The sequence below is a fragment of the Girardinichthys multiradiatus genome, chromosome 1 (assembly GCF_021462225.1).
Source record: "Girardinichthys multiradiatus isolate DD_20200921_A chromosome 1, DD_fGirMul_XY1, whole genome shotgun sequence".
Classification (NCBI taxonomy): Eukaryota; Metazoa; Chordata; class Actinopteri; order Cyprinodontiformes; family Goodeidae; genus Girardinichthys; species Girardinichthys multiradiatus.
Window position 1 is genome coordinate 28,146,698 of NC_061794.1, and position 23,462 is coordinate 28,170,159.

The 23,462-nt window shown below is 41.0% G+C and overlaps 1 protein-coding gene across 1 annotated transcript in view; it reads right to left on the minus strand.

The window, feature by feature from the left end:
• Positions 1 to 23,462, minus strand: part of LOC124867204 (ERC protein 2-like) — a 263,676-nt gene that overhangs the window by 205,509 nt on the left and 34,705 nt on the right. The window contains exons 6-8 of the mRNA XM_047363523.1: positions 22,969 to 23,124; positions 20,951 to 21,043; positions 18,828 to 18,995 (exon numbers count right to left, since the gene is read on the minus strand). Of these exons, the coding sequence (XP_047219479.1) occupies positions 18,828 to 18,995; positions 20,951 to 21,043; positions 22,969 to 23,124 (417 nt within the window). The remainder of the gene's footprint in view (positions 1 to 18,827; positions 18,996 to 20,950; positions 21,044 to 22,968; positions 23,125 to 23,462) is intronic.

Here is a 23,462-nt window from a genome sequence, read left to right on the forward strand (position 1 = left end):
CCAACTTTTTTTATCAGATGGCATACAGTGATGTGCAAAATATTTATACCCCTTGAACCTTTTCCACATTTTATTACCTTACAACCACAAATCTTAATGTATTTTATTTTAATTTTATGTAATATGCAAAGTAGTGCATAATTGCATAATCTGCAAATCAGACAAGTGTTGTAAATTTGTATTTAGCCCATATATATCCTTATACCCCTTAATAAATAGACAGAATTCCTGTAAACAGATGTATTCTGTGAAGGCCTCAGTGGTCTGTTAGATAACATCAGTGAACAAACATCATGAAGACCAAGGAAAACAGCAGGTAGGTCCAGGATAAAGTTCTATATCCCCAGTACAATATCCCAGGCTTTTTGCATCTGACTGAGTGCTGTTCAGTCTTTCATACAAAAATGGAAAGAATATAGCACAACTGCAAACCTATCAAAACATGGCCGATCTCCTAAACTGGCAGGCGAGGCAAGAAAGCAATAAGCACAGAAGGAGCCAATATGATAACTCTGGCGAGGCTGCAGATCCACAGCTCATGTGGGTAATTTTGACAACAAAACAGGTGTTGGAATTATGATTATTGATTGATTAATCTTTATCAATAATTATAATTAAAAAACATAATTTGACAAAATTAATTTCTTAACCAAAATCCTCATTTATGAATCGAGACCAGATATGTCTTCTGTTGTTGTAATTGTGGCTCAATGCCTCTGATAATTACAACCGTTATATACTCAGTAATAATTGATAACTATTACCAGAGATGTCACTGTTCAATCGACTGTTTCTGCTGAAACGTGTGGAACTTCAACCTTATCTTGACTGACGAATCACTCTTGCACAAAATAAACACAAAACGCCTTCTGTTTATCTATGTGAATATTTATTATATCACAGCCTGATACAATCCGTTCTTCCGATTTAATAATCTTCACCTACTCAAACATGCAAAGTTCTACACACAAGGGGTAAAATATCTAACTAAACAAAAATAAAGCAAAACAGCAGTTATGGCAAAAATGATAATATGACAAAGGGGTGTGGTTATGAGCGGAGGTTGGGGCACAGCTCCAACTGTAACTCAGTTATACTCAGTCATAAAACCTCCCCCAACTCTGCGAGGTGAGCAGACAAAGGGTTATAAAACTTTTGGCGGCAAGCTAGTAAGCAGTAAGGTTGAAGACAAAGAAAATGGGGAATTTCACCATGAGGTTATTTTAACAGTCCAGTCTCACAGCGCACCTGCGCTTGCTCTCAGGTGTCCAACAACCCCGCAAAGCACACACAAAGCTGGGTAGCGCAGCGGTTTCCAGGCATCCAACACGGCACATCAAAGTTCCAATAAAAAGGTTACATGCACATATCATTCAGAACACATTAGATTAAATAGCAAATCTCATCACACTAAAACCTCCTGTACCCTGCCCAGAGTTTCTAAGAAAGAAACAAAAATAAAGGATGGGTTTTACTTGTCACTGTCTTCCTTCTAAGCGGGGTTGAGAGAGAATGGGGTGGAAGTTGGAAGTTAATGTGCGTCCACGGTTAACTTCAGGAAAAGCGGTCAATCTTCGTCCTCTGGCCTCCTTGGCGAAAGGGAAAATATGATCTGACCATCACAGTCGACTAGGACAAAACAAGGTGGCTCCTTGAAACTCCGTGGTTTTTTAGTTACGTGTTAAACTCACGTCTTCGATCGACAAAGTGAAATTTCTGGCCTTCTTATTCCAGAAACCTCAGTTATGAATTATTCGTCGGCCAACGAGAGAGAATAAATGAAATCCACTCGGGACTCTTCTCCAGGTGATGCTTCAGATGTTGGTAACCATGTCACGGTCTCCAGCTGAAGGCGAGTGTTCAAAATGGGCGCCTTCCTATATAGCGTCCTGTGACGTCAGACTTGGGGCGCCCCGTCATATCAGTCGCAATGTCCGACGGGATCTGTAGGAACGGACTGTCCTGGATACAAAATGGCCAAAAACGCCAGAAGGCCTGGTGGCGTCCAGCAACATGCAAATGGTCCAATATTCAACAAACATGTGGTCCAACACAGGCGTGCACTACAAAAATATGGCATTTGTAGAAGAGTCAATAAGAAGCCATTGTTACAATAAAGCCAGAAAAGCTCAGTTTGCCTCAAGCCATAGAGGACACACACTGTCTCCTTTAAAAAGCAGTTAGAGACATTTTTATACAGACAGGCTTTTAACTAGACTGTGTTTTTTGTGTCCTCTGCCTTTGTGAAGCACTTTGTGATTTTCATGTCAGTGAAGATGCAATAAATATAAATTTTACTTACACAGCAAACATGTCGAAAAACGTTTATACTCAATCACCTTCATGTTTTATCATAGACCATTCAAAGTCTTAAATATGACTGAGAATCTGTGTCAATACCAAAAACATAGGTGTTCCAATCTGACAGAAATCTTTTTATTTTGCAAAGCAGAGTAAGAAAAAAATCTGCATTTAGATATACAAAGCTGGTGAAGACAAACAGTAAACCAAAAGACATAAAGTTGTAACTGTAGCAAAGGAGGTTCTTCAAGGGTCACATTTCTCTAAACATACTTCATAGTTTGGCAAAGAAAGCAAGCCTGCAGCACCAAAGATGTAGGGACTACATTGAGCTTCATGCATACAAAGTAATCTTTTTATTTATTTGTGTATTTGAGTTAAAACACGGGGGAAATAAAGATTATCTTTAGTTCTAAAAGCAACATTTGAGAATGAATTGAAAACAAAAATAAATTAATTAAACACACATCTATTGTTAGCCTATCATCCAAAAAAAAAAATCATACAGAAACATCGGTGCTCCTCACTCAACACCACATCATTTGAAAAATTACCCAAATATGCATTCACGATTCTGTGGTTGATAAGATAATGATTCTTGGCCACATGTGGGCTTTTTTTCACTTGGCACAGACACAAACTATTCTAACACACGCATGCACACATTCTACAATATACTCAGCATACATGTATCTATAATCTGACATGTAACCTGCATGAACACTGATGTATAAGTAGGCTCTAATTCCCTCAGACTTCCTCCTCTCATGCTTACAATGACAGGCAAATGTGGATGTTGGAAACTGGTTAGCAAAGCAAAACAGAGGCTTAAAGGAAACAGCTTCACTGTTTGTCCTCACCTCCCTTTTCCGTGCCTCACATTTCATCATAAAAGTTTTTCTGGCAGGCAAATCTGCAGTGGTATTGGTGTAGGTGCCGGTGTTTGACCGCAGTAAGCAACACAGAGACAATATGAGTATACCACAGTCTAAACGGCAGAACCAGAGAGACCACAGCAATGGCCTTTGGAGTGCACCAAAAGTCCCATAGTAACATTTGTACTCTCACTCACCCACTTTGGAGTACATTGCCATGAAAAGAGTATTTGGCCAATCAAAAAATATTCCTCATAAATCCAAATCTGAGTCTATAAACCGTCATAGAAATGCAATTACTCACCAAAAGCTAAAATCACTTTTATGTTGCTAAACAAAGAAAAAGGTTGAATATCACTTAAAAAAAAGCACTTTAAAATATTGTAAATCCAAAGATGTAGCCAATGTGCAAATCCTGGTCTGCTTGAGCTGCTGTGTGCCTCTGCACAAAGCAGTGCGAGCTATTCACTTTCCTGGCTGTGTGACATCCCTCAGGCCTGTGTAAATACAACTAAGGTCACCCATTAGACATAATTTATTTAAAGTTCTTTGTGGGGAAATTAATCTTCTCAATTTATGGCATAATATTTGCCTAATTCAAGTTTTTCAAAAAAATTATTTAACCAAAGTGTGGTTTGTATCACTGCAAGATGTCTATTATTTAAGACCACCAATGTCCAACTTACCACCTGCATTCAGTCAAATATCTCTCTGGTACAATGTAGGCATCAAAGAGAACCCAGCACGCTCTTACATGGTGAATAAAAAATAGAATAAATGTGGACTGATGGTTTCCAGCAGCTCGTTTTGTTCATGTAAATGTCTGCCTTATTAGAGACTGATGAAAGGTGATTAAAAAACTGATTTATCCAACTTATAGGATACCTATACATACAGCATATGCGCTGTACTGCCTAAAACAGATGGTGTGTAGGCACCTGACTTCAAATACACCTTACATACATGAGAATAAGGGAGGTATTGTCATATAAGCCGTAGTTTTCTAATGTTTCAACAGAAACTTAAAGTAGATGTTGGGAGACACTGTTAAAAGCTGACCGCATGAAGACTAAAGTATTTATTGTTTTCACAGAATAGCTCATACTGGTCTGTTAATTCATGGCTTATAGTGTAACTGTGTTTGTGTGTGTGGTGGGGGAATAATGTCAATGCGTGCCTGAAGCTTCCATACTCGAACAATTACCAAGGTCAAGGCACGTTGAGAGTTTAAATTCTCCAAATAAGCATACAGTAAAATACAAGGCCTTGCTCATTTTTGACAACTATTTTTGTTAAAGATAATTATATGTTAAGTCAAATATAAAGTTTCAGTAGTCAGTATGATGGATTACATTTAATTATTCAGTTGCAATGTCTGCTGTTGCCAGAAGAATATATATAACAGCGAAGATTGTTATCAGAAAATGGTTGATAACAGTCACACAAGCTTATGTGGCCCTTTAGAAAAAATAATTTTTCCTCCTATGTCAAAGTTTAGGTCTGAATCAATAATGGCACTAAGCTTTCTTATGTGCTCTGAGTTTTTTAGCTTCATTAAGTTTATTGATGTGCTGCTCTAACTTCACAGTTTTTGGGGCCAAAACAGTGACTTCTGTTTTTTCTGCATTAAGCTGAAGAAAATGCATATCCATCTGTGGACACACTGATGGTGACTTTAGGGGATGGTGGCCATGCGGTGGCACAGAAATATATATCATCAGTAAAGATTTGGTATTTACACTTGGATTGGGGAAGGATTCCATCACCATTCTTTCAAAGTAAATCTGCCCTATCACAATGAAGTAAACCTGATCCACCATACTGTTCACCTAAACCAGGGGTCTGCCACCTTCACATTTCAAAGAGTCATTTTTGATGTCACTCCAGGTAAAAAAAAACTTGTTTAGAGCTGCAAATGATACATGACCTTTTGAAAAAAGACAACTTAAAATTTCTGATAAATATCTGCTCCAGTAAATTTCCTATATGTTTAAAGAACCACAATTTTATTTCTATTTTTAGATTCTAAAACAAAGAAATCCCTAAAACTCTCGCAAAAAGGGGATGGATACATTTTCTTCTAGGTGATGCTGATGTTTGTAGAAAATGCTGTAACCAAAAAGAACATAGTTTCCAACCTAGTGACAAGAAAACTTTCAGTACTTTTAGTGTCATTTTGTTGTGCAAATTCAATCAATTTATTAATAAAAAAATTTTTAAATCCTAAAACCTGCATTTGTTATTATATCTATATTCGAAAACAGTTTATTCCTTATCATTTTTAGTCAAAGTTATTAAGAGCCCCTGTGGAAGGTTCAAAGAGCCACTTTCAGCCCCAGGGCCACAGGTTTCAGACCCCTGGCCTAATCTGTCATTACAGAACACATGGAAAAAAAAGCATAAATATAGTAAGAAATTTTAAGTACACTTCAGTCTGAGCTAGCTAGTTTATATCCCCATATATAGCCCAAGTTAGTACCACAAAACCCCACCCACTTTTTCAGTCTATCAATCAGTGTCTTATGGATAAAGTAGGAGTTTTTCCAGGCCCTGTGCTGATACTACATTTCCTCACTTTGAACATATACACTGCAGATCACTGAAGGGTTACATCCTTGACTAAATAAACAAGCAAATGGAACAAAAAGTTCTTCCTAATCTCCACCTGACAACCCAGGCAAGTCAACATCAGGTCGAATGTGTGCGGAAATGAGGGCCATTCCCTGTCCTGGGGCTGAGGCTGTGTGTCATTTGAGGGGTGTCTTAAAGTTAGGTTAAGTCAGTCTCAGCTCTGATCAGGAATTGCATAAAGGGACAGATCACCTGAGGAGCCAGCACAGGGTAATAAGCGGATGTGAACTGCCTCACAGCGGGGGCTGCAGGGTGGAGAGAGGGGCATGATCGTCTTGTACACTGCAACATCTGTTGATAAAACGTTAGCAACGCAGCTGTCTGCCCACAAGCTACAAAAAGAAAATGGAAAAACACAGATGTAACCAGAGACAAAAAAGGGAAAAATGACACATAGAGGCAGTTAAAAAGGCCTAGAATGTAATCATTGACTAACAGAAAAGATGAATTATTTCCTCCAAAGTCAGTAATTTGTTGCTGAATAAGATGATGAATAAATGATACTGAAATTCTCAGTTTCACTTTTAATGCCCTCACACTAGCTCTAACTCCACAGCTGCCTCAACCCCTCTAACCATTACAACCCACAAGATGCACATACACAAATGTAAAGGAAGAGATGTTGCTAGTTTATCATCATTAGCAATTTCTTCTTTTTAAATTGTACTTCCAGACTATTTCCAGTGGCAGATGTCAGTAGCTAGATCACGTTTCCAAAGAATCTCCTTCCTTTAAATGAACACTGATCCATCATTCTGGACAATGTGTGTAAGATGAACACAGTCTACAGAAAGGGGGTCGAACTCAGTTTAATTGGTGTTTGAACATCTTACAGCCTAGTTCAACTGGGAATGTCATAAGAACAGATGGAAACACATGTCCACTGGCAAGCTAGCTGTTTTTGACATACATTTACTGGCACCCCTTTTAAAGATGCATAAAAAGCCTAAGAAAAATATATGTCATGACTTTGGCATAATTCAACACAGAAGATTTTAGATTAACAAAAACTTTGATATGATTGATACAATACAATGAAGTTGTTTAATTGTGAGAAACGATAAATATTATAATGGTTTAACTTAATCAGAAAGGTGGATAGCTTTTGTTGATACCTCTGCTGTATATACTTTGTGCAACCTCCTACAACCTCTATTGTGCTTTCTTCTCTTAAGGGATCCCACACGTTTTCTATAGACTTTGGTCTGTGTATTTGGATTATCAGCGAATAAAGTTGATAACACCAACAAAACTTCAACACAATAAAAACAAAACAAATAAGGTCTTGCTGCGTTTTAAAGGCTGACAGGGAAGAAGCCTCTCTAATGTGCAGGGGTAGTTTATTCTACGGTTAGGGAGCAACAACAGAGCAGGCCCTGTACCCTCTGAGCTTCCTCCAAGACCTTGGTACCCACAGAAGCTTCTGTGTGGCCAAACTGAGGAACCAAGAGGTTAAGTAGGGGTTAAGAAGCTCAGAGAGATATAGTTGGGCAAGATTATAAAAACCTTTAAAAACTAAAATAAAAATTTTAAACAAACTCTAAAATACACATTTGGCCATATGTTTTGGATCATCAAACAGTTGAAAGAGCCAGTGATGACTTATTTTCAGTTTTTTGCCAGAGTTCACAAGAGTTTTAATTAGAAAAATAATTCCAAAGGGTTTGTGAAGCTAAGCGCTCTAACAAGGTTTGAAGCTAAGCGCTCTAACAAGGTTTCCAAGACTGTCACAATCCTGAGGTGTTAGATTATGATTCTCATTTGTCTTCGTGTTGTTCAGCATTTTTCTTGTTATGTTGTAAACGGTCTTGCCATATTCTGTTATTTTTGACATTTAGGTTTTACAATATCAATTCATTTTTCTTGTATCCATTATTGTTAGGTGTTTCTCTCTGTTTATTCTTTTGTTTTACCTCCTGATTAACTTTAGTGCTTATGTACATTTTTGTATTATTATTTTGCCAGATTTCTTCCCTGTGTTTCTCTTTGTCTGCTCCTGCTCATTTACTCTTCTCCCTCAGCTCTCTCTCACTTTATTGGTCTTAGCTGTCCCTCAACTCCTGATTGCACTCACCTGTTAAACCATGCCTTCTCTCCACTCTTCCCAGAGTATATAACATGTTTGGTTGTCCTGGAATCTTCTGTTGACTGCTTCATGTCCATTCTCTCTAGTTTGTTTATTTTGTTTTGATTGTTTTTAAATATTATTATTTTTTTTAATGGATCAAGAGTAATTACTTTATTTTAACTTAGACATTACAGTTGTGCAAAACATGTATTAATCTAGGCCAATACATTAACAACTATGATCACATACTTGTTGAACCTCATTCTCTGTACAAACCATTAAATATCTCATCTCCATTATGACCCCGGTAACTCCATTTCATGACTTTTCCACATAGCCTCTGAAGAACATGCAGGGAACTTTATTTTGGACCATACCATGTTTATTCTACACAGCTCAGTGGTGTGCTTTTCACACTAAATTCCAAACCACACCAATCCAAGAACTCATATCATGCTGTTGGGCCTGAGAATGGTGACCATGGTCTGGCAAGTTTGAATGAAACCATGTTAAAACTGGCCCACAACACTTGGGACTCATTAGAAGAGCTCCAGGAATCAGTGTATAACTTATCATTAGTGGTCAGCCGAATCTAAAAAAAGAACAGAAGTTTTCCAGCCTCAATCTACAAGTTAATTTTCATTTTAGAAAGTTCTCACCTATGCCTTAATTGTTGTATATGATTATAATCTTATAAACAGCTGTGGGTTAGGAATGGGGAGAGAAGAACAAATGTGATCGACATTGAGAGAGAACCAGATGGAGGAGACAATCTGGATGAGAGAAGCAAAAACAAATGAGGCAAGGAGAAACAAAGAAAGAGCACACCAGAGACACAATCCACGGTGTACCAGAACCAAGTTGAAACCACATCTTGTCTCTGCCTCACTAGCAATATGAACCATAAATCAGCAAAGAGAACAAGAAGATATAAACAATAATAGACCAGCAGGGACCACAGTACATCATACCACTGCATAATTCACTGACAAAAGCCTAAAAACACCTCGATCTATTAAGCAGCTCAAACATTTCACTTTCACTTCCTCTTGTCACTCTATCCATCTGTGAATTATTCCCTCTTGCACTTTTTTAGTCTCCTCTTGTTTTCACTATTCATCACTGTCACTGTGGTCAATGTTAGCAAGTTATTCGAGTCATTTATACCTTTTCCGAGTAATTACATTTCAACCTCAAAATCAAAACTCAGTAGAGGTCTTCTGGCAGACACACAGGAAATGCTAGCGATGAATGAGAGAACACAAGAAACCCAAATTCACATTGAAAAATTGAGAGGAAATATCAATGTGAGCATTGCAAAACAATATTATAAGTCACACTTTGGCATATATGAAACTGTACCTTTCAAACTTTTAGGCATTAAAAAAGAAAAAAGCTCTACAAGCAGTTATAAGGCAAAGGGTATGAGTCAGAGAGTTTGTTACCCTAAAAAGAAAGGGGATATGTAAATCACCCTGATCACTCCTCACCAGTGCTCAATATTCATTCTGTGATACGCACTAACATATTTAAAGACCAGAGATAAACATTTACACTAACTGAAATCAAGACTCATGAATGTGATGGCGGTGATGACATCATCGCATTCCATTGGTCAGAATGCTAAAGGTTTTTTTGCAAGCTATAAAATTATGGTTTTGACAAGGTTTAATAATAGTATTTGATTAAAAACCTACTATGTTTTATTATTAGTTATAAATAGTATACAAAAAAAAAAGCTTTACTAATCCGACCAAAAGCTGGACAGCTCCATGTTATGCCCCCCTTTCCCTCTGCGGACATAAACTAGTGCTAAAAACGCCTTTAGCTCACCCACACTCATGTCCCAGAAGGAATCATCTCCTAAAACAGCAGGCCTCAGCCACAGTGCAGCCCTGAATGTGGATGAGCATTTCGGCATCCAACAAGCAGAGCAATGTGGTCTGGGTATCTTGGATCTTGCGCTTTGTGTACGTGGTGGGTCCCTCTGCCTCTGTCAACTCGTTCTGGCTCTGGCACCTCCCTCTTCTTTCTTCCTTCCCTACCACTGTCCAAACAGTGCCATCCTTTCCTATCTCCTCCTCTTTCCCATGTGTGCACTCGTCTTGTGATGAAGACGCTGTGAAGCGCAGAATAGATTGGTTTTAGAAGGCTTCTATACCTATCTATAGCCTAACTTTTTGTTTATTTCTTTGTCCATTATCAGTAACTAGAGTTGTAGCTTTTTTCCTGCCAGTGAGCCCTCTTGAGCAGAAAATCTATTTCTAGATTCCATTTGTAGGATGCCAGCGATCTCCTTCTCAGACAGCATTCTAGAGTGACAGTTGCAAGGCAACACTCGCGAGCATACTCAGCCGTGGGACAAAAAAAATCTTTGTAAATAATAAGGCCGTCAAAATAGCGGCTGTGGTAGTTAAAGTTAGAAATACTTAGATCTTTTATTTACTCGTACTCGTACTCGTCGTCTTCCGCTTTATCCGGGACCGGGTCACGGGGGCAGCAGACTCAGCAGAGACGCCCAGACGTCCCTCTCCCCAGACACCTCCTCCAGGTCCTCCGGGGGGAGCCCAAGGCGTTCCCAGGCCAGCCGAGAGACATAGTCCCTCCAACGTGTCCTGGGCCGTCCCCTGGACCTCTTCCCGGTGGGGTGTGCCTGGAACATCTCCCGAGGAAAGCGTCCAGGAGGCATCCGGTATAGATGCCTGGGCCACCTCAACTGGCTCCTCTCGATGTGGAGGAGCAGCAGCTCTACTCCGAGCCCCTCCCAGATGGCCGAGCTCCTCACCCTATCTCTAAGAGAGTGCCCGGCCACCCTACGGAGGAAGCTCATTTCAGCCGCTTGTATTCGGGATCTCGTTCTTTCAGTCATGACCCAAAGTTCATGGACATAGGTGAGGGTAGGAACGTAGACTAAATCGAGAGCTTCGCTTATCGGCTCAGCTCTCTCTTCACCACAACGGACCGGCACAGCACCCCCATTACTGTGGCAGCTGCACCGATCCGCCTGTCGATCTCCCGCTCCATTCTTCCCTCACTCGTGAACAAGACCCCAAGATACTTAAACTCCGCCACTTGAGGCAGGAACTCCCCTCCAACCTGAAGAGGACAAGCCACCCTTTTCCAGTCGAGAACCATGGCCTCGGACTTGGAGGAGCTGATTTTCATCCCTGCCGCTTCACACTCGGCTGCGAACCGCCCCAGTGCGTGCTGTAGGGGGCCAGCAAGACCACGTCATCTACAAAAAGAAGAGACGAAACCCTCTGGTACCCAAACCATACCCCCTCTGGCCCTTGGCTGCGCCTAGAAATCCTGTCCATAAAAGTTATGAACAGGACCGGTGACAAAGGGCAGCCCTGCTGGAGTCCAACATGTACCGGGAACAGGTCCGACTTAGTGCCGGCAATGCGAACCAAACTCCTGCTCCGCTTGTACAGAGACCGGATGGCCCCTAGTAAAGGGCCCCCAATTCCATACTCCTGGAGGACCCCCACAGGGCATCACGAGGGACACAGTCAAATGCTTTCTCCAGGTCCACAAAACACATGTGAACTGGTTGGGCAAACTCCCATGAACCCTCGAGTACCCTGTAGAGGGTATAGAGCTGGTCCAGTGTTCCACGGCCGAGACAAAAACCACACTGCTCCTCCTGAAGCCAGGGTTCGACTAACTCCTCTCCAATACCCTCGCGTAGGCCTTACCAGGGAGGCTGAGGAGTGTGATCCCCCTGTAGTTGGAACACACCCTCCGGTCACCCTTCTTATGTAGGGGGACCACCACCCCAGTCTGCCAATCTAGAGGCACTGTCCCCGTCTGCCATGTAATGTTGAAGAGGCGTGTCAACCATGACGGCCCCACAACATCCAAAGACTTGAGGTACTCAGGGAGGATCTCATCCAACCCCAAAGCCCTGCCACTGCGGAGCTTTTTAACCACCTCGGTGACTTTAGCCTGGGTGATGAAAGAGTCCAACCCCGAGTCCCCAGCCTGTGTTTCCACCGGGGAATGCGTGATGGCAGGATTGAGGAGATCCTCGAAGTACTCCTCCCACCGCCCGATAATCTCTCCAGTCGAGGTCAGCAGCTCCCCACCCCCACTGTAAACAGTGTTGGCGAAGCACTGCTTCCCCCTCCTGAGGCACCGGACAGTTTGCCAGAATTGCTTCGAGGCCAACCGGTAGTCCTTCTCCATGGCCTCACCGAACTCCTCCCAGGTCCGAGTTTTTGCCTCTGCCACCGCACAGGCCGCGGCACGCTTGGCCCCACAGTACCCGTCAGCCGCCTCGGAGTCCCACAAGCCAACCACAGCCGATAGGACTCCTTCTTCAGCTTGATAGCGTCCCTTACTGCCGGTGTCCACCACCGGGTTCGGGGATTGCCACCGCGACAGGCACCGCCGACCTTACGGCCGCAGCTACGGGCGGCTGCATCGACAATAGATGCGGAGAACATGGTCCACTCGGACTCTATGTCTCCAACATCCCTCGCAATCTGGTCAAAGCTCTCCCAGAGGTGAGAGTTGAATACATCCCTGGCCAAGGGGTCCGCCAGACACTCCCAGCAGACCCTCACTATGCACTTGGGCATGCCAAGTCTGTCCGGCTTTCCCCTCCCCCAGCGTATCCAACTCACCACCAGGTGGTGATCAGTGGACAGCTCAGCCCCTCTCTTCACCCGAGTGTCCAAAACATGCGGCCGAAGGTCTGATGATACGACAACAAAGTTGATCATTGACCTCCTGCCTAGGGTGTCCTGGTGCCAAGTGCACTGATGCACACCCTTATGTTTGAACATGGTGCTCATTATGGACAATCCGTGACTAGCACAGAAGTCCAATAACAAAACACCGCTCGGATTCAGATCGGGGAGGCCATTCCTTCCGATCACGCCTCTCCAGGAGTCACTGTCGTTTCCCACCTGGGCGTTGAAGTCCCCCAGCAGAATAATGGAGTCCCCGGGAGGGGCACTATCCAGCACCCTTGACAGGGACGCCAAGAAGGCCGGGTACTCCGCACTACCACTCGGCCCGTAGGCTGAAATGATAGTCAGAGACCTCACCCCAACCTGAAGGCGCAGGGATGCGACCCTCTCATCCACTGGGGTAAACCCCAACACTAGACGGCTGAGCTGGGGGGCGACAAGCAAACCCACCCCAGCCCACCGCCTCTCCCCGTGGGCCACTCCAGAGTAGAAGAGAGTCCAGCCCCTCTCGGGTAGATAGGTTCCAGAGCCCACGCTGTGCGTGGAGGCGAGCCCGACTATTTCTAGTCGATATCTCTCGACCTCCCACACAAGCTCAGGCTCCTTCCCCCCTGCGAGGTGACATTCCACGTCCCTAGAGCCAGCCTAAGCATCCGGGGATCGGGCCGCCGAGGTCTCCACCTTTGTCCGCCGCCCAATCTCTTTGCACCGGTCCCTCACGGTTCCCCCTTCAGGTGGTGGGCCCACTGGGGGATGGTCTCGCATCTCTCATTCGGGCTTGGCCCGGCCGGGTCCCGCGAGGAACAACCCAGCCACCAGGCGCTCTCCGATGAGTCCCGACCCCAGGCCTGGCTCCAGGGTGGGACCCCAGCTCTGCCATACCGGATGACGTCACGTGCCTCGATTTCGTAGTCGTCATGAGGGGTTCTTGAACCGCTCTTTGTCTGACCCGTCACCTAGAGTCTGTTTGCCATGGGAGACCCTACCAGGGGCATTTAAGCCCCAGACAACATAGCCTCTAGGATCATTCGAGCACTCAAACCCCTCCACCACGTTAAGGTGGCGGTTCAGGGGTTCTTTTATTTACTTTGTTATTTTAAAAAAATAGAGACATAGAAATACACAAGACACTGGTTAGAAAAAGTCAGGATGCCAGGAAGATAACAGTTTTAATTAACCAGAGTTATGGCATGTCAAATTTTCAAAACCATCAAATTGACAGGCCTGGGAGTTCTAGTATTATTGAGTTAGTTACAGTATCATCAACTGTGTGTTAATAAAAGTCAACAGACCAGGTTCTGATGGGAAGACTGGCGCACACTAAATCAAAGTGGTATTGTCCAGTGAAAGAAAGTGAACAATGCTGGGGTTTTACAACCTAAGACCACCTTCACACTATTGCATATCTGCCTTTACTTGCTATGCTGTACCAAGATACTGTATGCGGCTTTAAGACAATGTCACAGAATTGCCTTTCTATGCTTCTGATACTATAGCATAGGTAATGTGGTCTCCAGCCAGGCTATTGCTGATTTTCCGTCCATGACAAAACATTTTTGTGAGTCTTCCAACTCAGAGATATATACCAAACATGTGCTCCACTGATACAAAATTTATGAAAGTTATACGTAATAAATTAGAACTGTTTGTTTTATAAAATCCCTTGCGATGACATTTGTTATGAATTGATGCTATAAAATAAATTGACTTTTTGTTGGTGTTCTGTGAATATCATGCAGACATTGTCACCCATAGTGCTGATGGCTGACTTTGTATAAGATACTGTATGTCTTGTCATATGATGGAAGCACCATCTGAAAACAAAAAAGATCTCTCAATGAGAAGAACTTTAAACATGTGCTTTTAGCAAAGGCTCATTTTTTTTCCTTTCTGGGTTATTTATACCCTTAGCTAAGACTCTGATGATGCTTGAGTCAAATTCAAGTCTTGTCGGTGAGTGACCTCTTGCAAAAACATTGGGTTCATAAAATAAACATGAAAATCAAAAATAATGAGTTTTACAAAAGGAATTTATATCATCTGAGATTTTTAAATTTTATATCATTTCTTGCATCAACAAAGGTATTGTAATAACAATAAATTAGCTGCATTTCAAAGAGCAGTGCAGGAAAGATGGAAATAAGTCATAGCTACCTGGGAAATGTTTCAAGGTTAGACAAAATTGTATTAGAATAAATCACATTTTAGAATAATCCCAAATTGTTCCAACAACTAAGATTTCTCTTTCATATTTTTATTGAAAGTTACATCAAAAAGGTCTCATGTAGTCAACTAACTTCAGGTAAATTAAACTTACAATCTTACTCTTTTAGCCAATCTAAATGTGTGATCATATTTAAAACAATCTTTGAGCTGAAAACTGAAACCAGGTCAAACTCTTCTGGCAGTGTAGCTCTAAGCTTTTCTTTTGTTCCCTTGGTTTGTTAAATATGCAGGAAGGTCTATGACAGGTTACCCGATCTGGTAGAGTATCATTACAGCACTGCATTGTCCTGACCAGGGCATGAAAGACACACTCACACATCTTACTGTATTAAAGGGTTAAGTTTCCACAGACTCTGGCAGACCCACAGAGCTCCCACAAAAGTTTACACTCATTATTTTCCACATTTTCCAGTTATCTGAAGACAGGTTCAATCACACCCATTTATAGTCTGTCCTTAACTTTGACAAATAAATACGCTTCCATTTTCTCATTCCTTTGCATACAGTGGCTTCTCTGTTCTGAGCCCATCCATCTCTTAGTCCCTTCCTGATGGGAACTGCTTTTACAGTGTCTCTGATATAAAGCAGTTTGGCTTTAAAACATACCAGACCAATCACTAGTTATCATTGTTAAAGTAAGCTAAATAAACAATGTAAGCTTTTTTATAGAGATGTCTAATGCACTAGTACAATATGTTTGAAAAGGTTTGTCTGAAAGTTGAAGATCCAGTACTACTATGACAGGATGTAAGGACAGGATGAGAAGGGGAGTCCTGTGAGAATGGTGGTTCTCTCCTGCTGAATGACTGACAGGCAGCAGAGGAATGCATTCCAACAACTTGTCCACTACAGCACATTGAGATCTTCAGTCATCCTCCGGTTTGCCCACTTAGCTGAGGAAACCTGAGTAATTCCAAAGTGGAGGGAAAAAATGCCACTTCAATAGCAGGAAAAATTACTCGAGACCGGAGATGAGAGTCGAGTAATCAGACCTGACAACGTATGTTTTTCTGTGTTTATGGGGTTGTGTGTGCACAGCTGTGTGTTTGTGTATTTGTGATCTGGATCTGATTACAGGTTTTCAGAAGTGGCCTATGAGAAGTGAGAAGAAAGGACAAAGAACACAGTAATGCACCTAAAATCTGAAATATTAAAGCTCTTTCTATTTAACATGAAATCTCAGGCCAATAACAAATACATGTGCATATTAAACATTATGTTTGTACATATAGCACATATCCATATTCCAGTTCTTGTTTCATGATAATGATAAATTATCATTGCAAAATCATGATGCTCTAAACTGTTCATACTCAGTAAAATTTGATGTAAAGTATGACAATTTTGTGAATTTGCCTTAAATATTTTGCCTAAAATGTTGCCCCAAAAAAATTGAATCAAAGTAGTACATTTTTCGAATTAGAAAACACACTGCTCAAAAAAATAAAGGGAACACTCAAATAACACATCCTAGATCGTTGAATACTTTGTTCTGTACAAAGTTGAATGTGCTGAGAACAAAATCACACAAAAATCATCAATGGAAATCAAATTTATTAACCAACGGAGGCCTGGATTTGGAGTCACACACAACATTCAGCAAGATGCTGCATATCTTCTATAAGTCTGTTGTGGAGAGTGTGATCTCTTCTGACATCATCTGCTGGGGAAGCAGCATCAGAGCCAGGGACTTAAAAAAGCTCAACAAGCTGATAAAGAAGGCTGGCTCTGTTCTGGGGACTCCTCTGGAACTTCTGGAGATCATTGTGGAAAGACGGAATCTTCATAAAATGAAGAACATTATGGAGAACCCTGAGCATCCTCTTCATGAGACTGTCCTACAACAACAGATTGTCTTCAGTCAGAGGCTTCTTCGGATCTGCTGTAAGACGGAGCGCTACAGGAGATCCTTCCTGCCCACAGCCATCAGCATCTACAACGGCTCTTTGAAGAAACCTTCATAATATGAGCTCCAGCAACATTTAATTTCCCTTTGGGATTAATAATAAAGTATTTTTGAATTGAATTGAATTTTGAACATTAAAGTGGAAAAACACACTACAGGCTGATCCAACATTGATGTAATGTCCTTAAAACAAGTCAAAATTAGGCTCAGTATTGTGTGTGGCCTCCATTTGCCTGTATGACCTCCCTACAACGCCTGGGCATGCTCCTGATGAGATGGCAGATGGTCTCCTGAGGGATCTCCTCCCAGACCTGGACTAAAGCATCAGCCAACTCCTGGACAGTCTGTGGTGAAATGTGACATTGGTGGATGGAGCGAGACAAGATGTCCCAGATGTCCTCAATCAGATTCAGGTCTGGGGAACGGGCGGGCCGGTCCATAGCTTCAATGTCTTCATCTTGCAGGAACTGCTGACACACTCCAGCCACATGAGGTCTATCATTGTCCTGCATTAGGAGGAACCCAGGGCCAACCGCACCAGCATATGGTCTCACAAGGGGTCTGAGGATCTCATCTCGGTACCTAATGGCAGTCAGGCTACCTCTGGCAAGCACATGGAGGGCCTTGTGGCCCTCCAAAGAAATGTCACCCCACACCCTTACTGACCCACTGCCAAACCGGTCATGCTGAAGGATGTTGCAGGCAGCAGATCATTCTCCACGATGTCTCCAGACTCTGTCACGTCTGTCACATATGCTCAGTGTGAACCTGCTTTCATCTGTGAAGAGCACAGGGCGCCAGTGGTGAATTTGCCAATCCTGGTGTTCTCTGGCAAATGCCAAGCGTCCTGCACGGTGTTGGGCTGTGAGCACAACCCCCATTTATGGACGTCAGGCCCTCATACCATCCTCATGGAGTCCGTTTCTAACTGTTTGTGCAGACACATGCACATTTGTGGCCTGCTGGAGGTCATTTTGCAATTAAATGCAATGAAGACACCTCTATGTGAGCCCACCACCTGCAGAGAGGAACTTCAGGAACAAGTCCCATGCGAATTGGGTGGCAGGTGAGGGCGGTGATAATTACTGGCGGTATAATCATAAATGAATAAATGATGTAGGCAAAATAGGGTATATGGGCATAAAGTGAAAAGGGATCATGGTGTCCCTATTTTCAACTCCATTTAAAAACTGAACAGGGACTGGATGCATCTTCATAGTTGACATTTATTTTCATTTCAACACACCTGTTCAGTATTGTGACCACATCCTGAATGGTTGATTGACAAAATCTGTACAGACAAAATTATGAATAAATACTTTCTAAAGCTTTTAATTCTCAGCACAGCAGGTGTCCCCAGAGCTCATTCTGCTATGATGACACAAACATTTTTCTGCAACTGCAGCTCTGCTTTCAGGGCTGGTGAACATGGACACAGAGAAAACCACCCACTGAAAAGGTTTTTTTTTTAAGTATGATGTATTCTGCAAACAGCAAGAGCCAAAATTCTTTGCACATGTATCAACAATTAAGCCTAATTTTGGCTCAAATTGCTTCCTGTAATGATGAGACATAGTTAGTAGGAAACTCTCAACTGCCAAACACTGAGATCTAAAGTATCAGTTCCAAGTCAAGAGAATGACAGAGAAAAAAAATGCTAAATGCTCAAATACACACATACACACCCAACACACATCTTACATGTATGCTAGCCCACCACTCCACACTTAAACCCTTCTTCATACCTAACAGCGGTGATAAAATCATTAAAGCTATAGAGCCTTAGCCTTAACATGTGCAAAAGCTGCCAGCATTCTTCAGTCTGCTGACTGACCCACCCACGTGTACAAGCTTTCCACCCACCTCAATGCCCATAAGAGAAGCATATGAAAGAAAAGCTAGAAAGACCATAAACTGTTCAAATGTGCAGCTTCTTTCTGTCAGATGAAAATAAATTGTTTTCCAATTCTTCTGAAATTTACATCTTAGTAATATGGCATTAAAATGTTTTCTTTATAGAAATGTTTTTATCTTTGTGTGTTACAGGACGCTGGGGTGCCTTTGTGCATAAGCATTTACATACCTGACAGTCTATTTGCATTAGTGAATGTGCACAGTCTAACCTCTGTCTGCAGAGTGTTGGCGCGCTGCTCCTTGGCACTAAGCGACTCTTTTAGTACCTCGATGTGTTGCTTGTAGTCTGAGTTCTGATTGTTCAGTGTTTCTAGTTTGGTTTGCAGGGCCTGCATCTCTGAGTCCTTCCTGTTCAGCTCCTGCTTCAGCTGCTCTATCTGACAATCAGACAAAAACAAATACATTTATTACATCTTTAAAAAATCAATTTTAGTTAAATGATGTGTGAACTGCAAGACATCTTATGTACATTTTTTTCCAGTTTTCTCCCTAGTGTAAAAAAATATATTTCAAATAAAACACACAATATTTTAAGAAACGCAATATGCTTTATCTCTTTTCTTTATTGTTCAAAAAAATAAATAAAACTGAGTAATATAGACCAAATTCGAAGTGATATACAGTACCACCCACACTTATTGTCAACCATGGTAAACAAGTATTGAAAATAAATTAATTGTTAGTTGTATAATCTCAAAGTGAAGATGCTGAAAGTTTAAACCTTCAATTTAAAAATTATTTAATTGGAAAAAACATCCCACATTAAAAAATAATTGTTTGTACAATATTATTGGAATTCCCAAAAATTTCTATAAATGAAGTGTAATTAAAATGGTGTTTTTTTGTTTGTTTTTTATTATTATTTATAGCTAGTCGGAGTTTCAAGACAATTCTGAGTTCTAATCTATGTCTTTCTTTTTTCTAGTATGCTTGACATTACCAATTTCTCTAAGCCATTCTCTAATATGGGAAAGACAAGAGAAAATAGCATTATAAATGTGGATGGTTGTTAATTTTCGTAGGTCATACAACGCAACAAAAACATAGCTACTCACACAAACATGTCCAAATCTACAGTTACAGCCTTTATGAGATTTTAATTTTTTTGACGCACAAGGATGGACAAAGAACCCAAGATTATACCACCACACATTTAGGATGATAGTAATTAAAAATTTCTAAAGCTCACTGTTACAGAACTGTACCAAGGAGTCTATATAAGAACCACCACAAACTTTGGTTAACATCTGAACATGCACAATGGTACTGCAACTCTAAATGGAGCCATTTGCTTTGGCCAAATGAGACTAAAATTGATCTTTTCGGCAACAAACACTCCAGATGGGAGTGGCATAAAACAAAGAATGAATATGTGGAAAAGTACCTCATGAAACGGTTAAGAATGGTGGATGATCTGTGATACTGTGGGCCTGTTTTTCTTCCAAGGATTCTCATAAAACTTCAAAATAAAATTTTGATATTTTTTTGAAAATGTTCTTAGATTGTAAAACAACAATAATTAAATTATTTCAAGTTTCTTTTTACACATTTCTACCAGGGGTGCCACTAAATGTGTGATTACAAATCCAATAAAAATATAAATATTGTTTTTTGTTTTTCCATTTCTAATTTGACAAAAAATATCAAATGATTATGATGTATTTTGGGCCCATTTTATCATTCACTAATTACAATCTAAATATGTAATTTCTAGTCAGACACTTAATTGGAAATGCTGTACACCGCTACATTAAATCACCCAGCACTGTGTTATAAATCCTCACTCCTAGGTCCTAGGTCAATTATGTGGAAATGGTACGCTAAACAGCCGAAAAGCAGAAAATCATCAAGGGAGGCATGCTGATTGTTTTAGAAAAGCCATACAAAAAATCACACAGGAAATCAAATGCACAAGCAGAGGGAGGTTTCTCTGCCAAGTAGACTTATGTACAGAAGACTGGTGCCAAAAATGCACATACTGTGGTTGTTTCAAAAGAGAGATCTCTCAAATTGAGTGAGCAGAGTTCACTACATAAAAAAAGAAACTCTGAACTAGACCATGTGTAAAATCCCATGGTCACAAAATGATCCCCAAGGGCCCATGAAGGTAGAACAGATGCAGAAAAAACTGCAAAATCATGGAAATGTTTGCAAGGTGGAATCAAAACAGGGTCAGAGAGGCAAGAAAGATGTAACATAAGGAGCAAGAAATGAATCAGAAACTGAATGAGCAGTAGACCTAATGTTATACTTAAAACAGCACGCAGATATTTGAAACATTATTAGCCAATGAAAAAAATGAAAAACAGTGGAGAGACTATAAAATGAGTACTTCTTTTTGTTCTGTGATCCAAGGTAGTTGGGTGGGCATGAGGAAGGTGGGAGCTTGTCTGATGGAGGACACATGTGTTGACAATGCCTGCTCCTACAGAAACACAGAGACAAGATGGTTGCAACCACTGAGCTAAAGCTCTAATTGTGTGCACAGACACAGTCTTATTTTGAAAGGGTAAAGCTCTACAAGAATAGCTTAACCTCTTAAAGCACTAATTTACCATACTATGTTACTAAACAGTTTTATAGTGTTTGATCAGATCAAAGTCCAGGTAGGAAACCAGGTAGGAAAGGGATGATGTCCTCTCTGGTTTCTCTAACAACAGTTGCACCTCAGTGGCAGTCACTGCCACAGCTGAAACACCAGGACTTCAAACACTTCAAGGATATAGGATGAATCTGTGCATGGCTGCATGTGTGGCGACTTTCTGAGTCTCTGTGTGACTGTACACAGAAAGATGAGACATGTGAAAGCGAGCCACAGCCATCACTGTGATGCATATCGTGTGTGAAGAGAGAACTCCCTTCGTCTGTTCCTCTCCTGTCGTAAGCTCACATTCATCTGTCAGAGCCCCATTCATAAAAACATCTCCTTTATGATTGCATCTGGAACTTCCCCCGAGGCATTGACAAACGGGCACATACAAAGTGCACCATTAATGAACCCACCAGAAACCTTTCACATGTAGCACGATTCATCGGCCTCACCCATCAAAGTAGAATAAATAGCCATCAGAGCCATATGGACAGAAACTCTGAAACTTGAAACCTAATTCCAAACATGGATTCTGACCATATGTTAAATGCACTGCTTTAATAACATACTTTTGCAGTGTGATTGACTACTGAAAGCATGTTAAACCAGGGGCCACATTTATCCATTTAAACATGTTTCACATGGTGCCTTTTCTGCCACAGGTACCATCACAAACCAGAGAGCTCTGATACTCCCCACAAATTGTCACAATGTTGCAGACATAACAGTCTCCAGCTATGCAAGGCTGGCTCGCAATTTACACAGCCTCATTAAAATTGGAAAGCAACTGATTGGTAAAAAAAGTTTTCCCTCGTCAAATGAGTCTCTATTTTAGCTGCAACATTAAGATAGTAAGGTCAGAATTTGATGTACATAACATACACAACACAACGCATGGATCCATCGAGTCATTATTAGTGGTTTAAAGTGGTGGTGGTATAATGGTAGGGTATATTTTCTTGGAACACTTTGTGCCCTTGGTAATAATTAAGCATTGACTAAATGCTCCGTTGGTACAAATTATTGTTGCTGACCACTGTTTTATGACAGCAGTGTAATGACCTTCTGATAGCTACTTCCAGCAAGAAAAAGCACAATACCCTGAGTAATCTCTTCATGAGACAGTTATAGAACCAATGTCTCATGACCAATACAGAAGATCCTGCGGTCAATTTTAACGTGGAATAACAATGCATTCTGATTCTTTAAACAAACTTGGAGAATATAAGTTACAACATTTAGTTTCCCTTTGGAATTAATAAAGTATATTTGAATTTGATTGAATCACAAAGCTCAAATCATCTCATACTGGACTCTCAATCCTGTGGGATGTGGTAAAACAAAAGAATCACATTATGAATGATGCAACTGCATTAAGCTTGTCAGAATGGACCCAAATATCTATGTAGTACTTCTGACCCCAAATCAAATATATACCACTGAGAAATTTCTGAAGGTAGGTGATTCAGCCGGGTCTACCTAATAAAGTGACCAATGAGTGGGCATTCTCCTTATACATCACAAAACATAATATTTCACAAAATGTTTAATTTCTTCACATTTATTCCTACAAAGAACATGTTTTGTCAATATGTCATATGCGTGGCAAGACAAGAAAAAGCTTGAAAGCAGCTTAAAATAAACATCTAATAGAGATATAGAACATGCTTACAAAGAAGTGCTCATGCACTGGAGATTGAACATGCATCAATCAAATCATGCAGTATGACTGGCTCATGTGGCATGCAAAGAGTTTCTACCTTAGTTTTCATAAATTTAGAGTGGCTCTTGTAGACTTCCACCTGCTTGAGTTCATCCTGTCTGTCATCAGGGTGCAACAGGCCAGTGGTTTTTAGCATCTGGACCTCATCCTCTAAGTCTCTGATGTTTCTCTCCAGGGAAGAGATCTTGGTGTCCTGCACCAGCAAAAGTTTTTTTGGCAAAGAGTCAGAAACTGGTAATCTACTAATACAACAATAGGAATAAAGCTGATACATAAGACTTGATCATAGAACAGCCTAAGGTAAAACTACCCAATATGAGTTACACCTACAACGGTTATACTAAGACAGTAATGGGGATAATAATTTCAAATGGCCCTTGAGAATATAAGACCAGAAAAAAGCCATCATATAGATTTGTTTTGCAAATAGAAATATGATCAAAAAAGTTTATATACAGAAAGCAGAAGGGGTCAGAAGCTTACATAAACTTATCATGAATACAAATGACACAGCAGGTTTACATAAACACA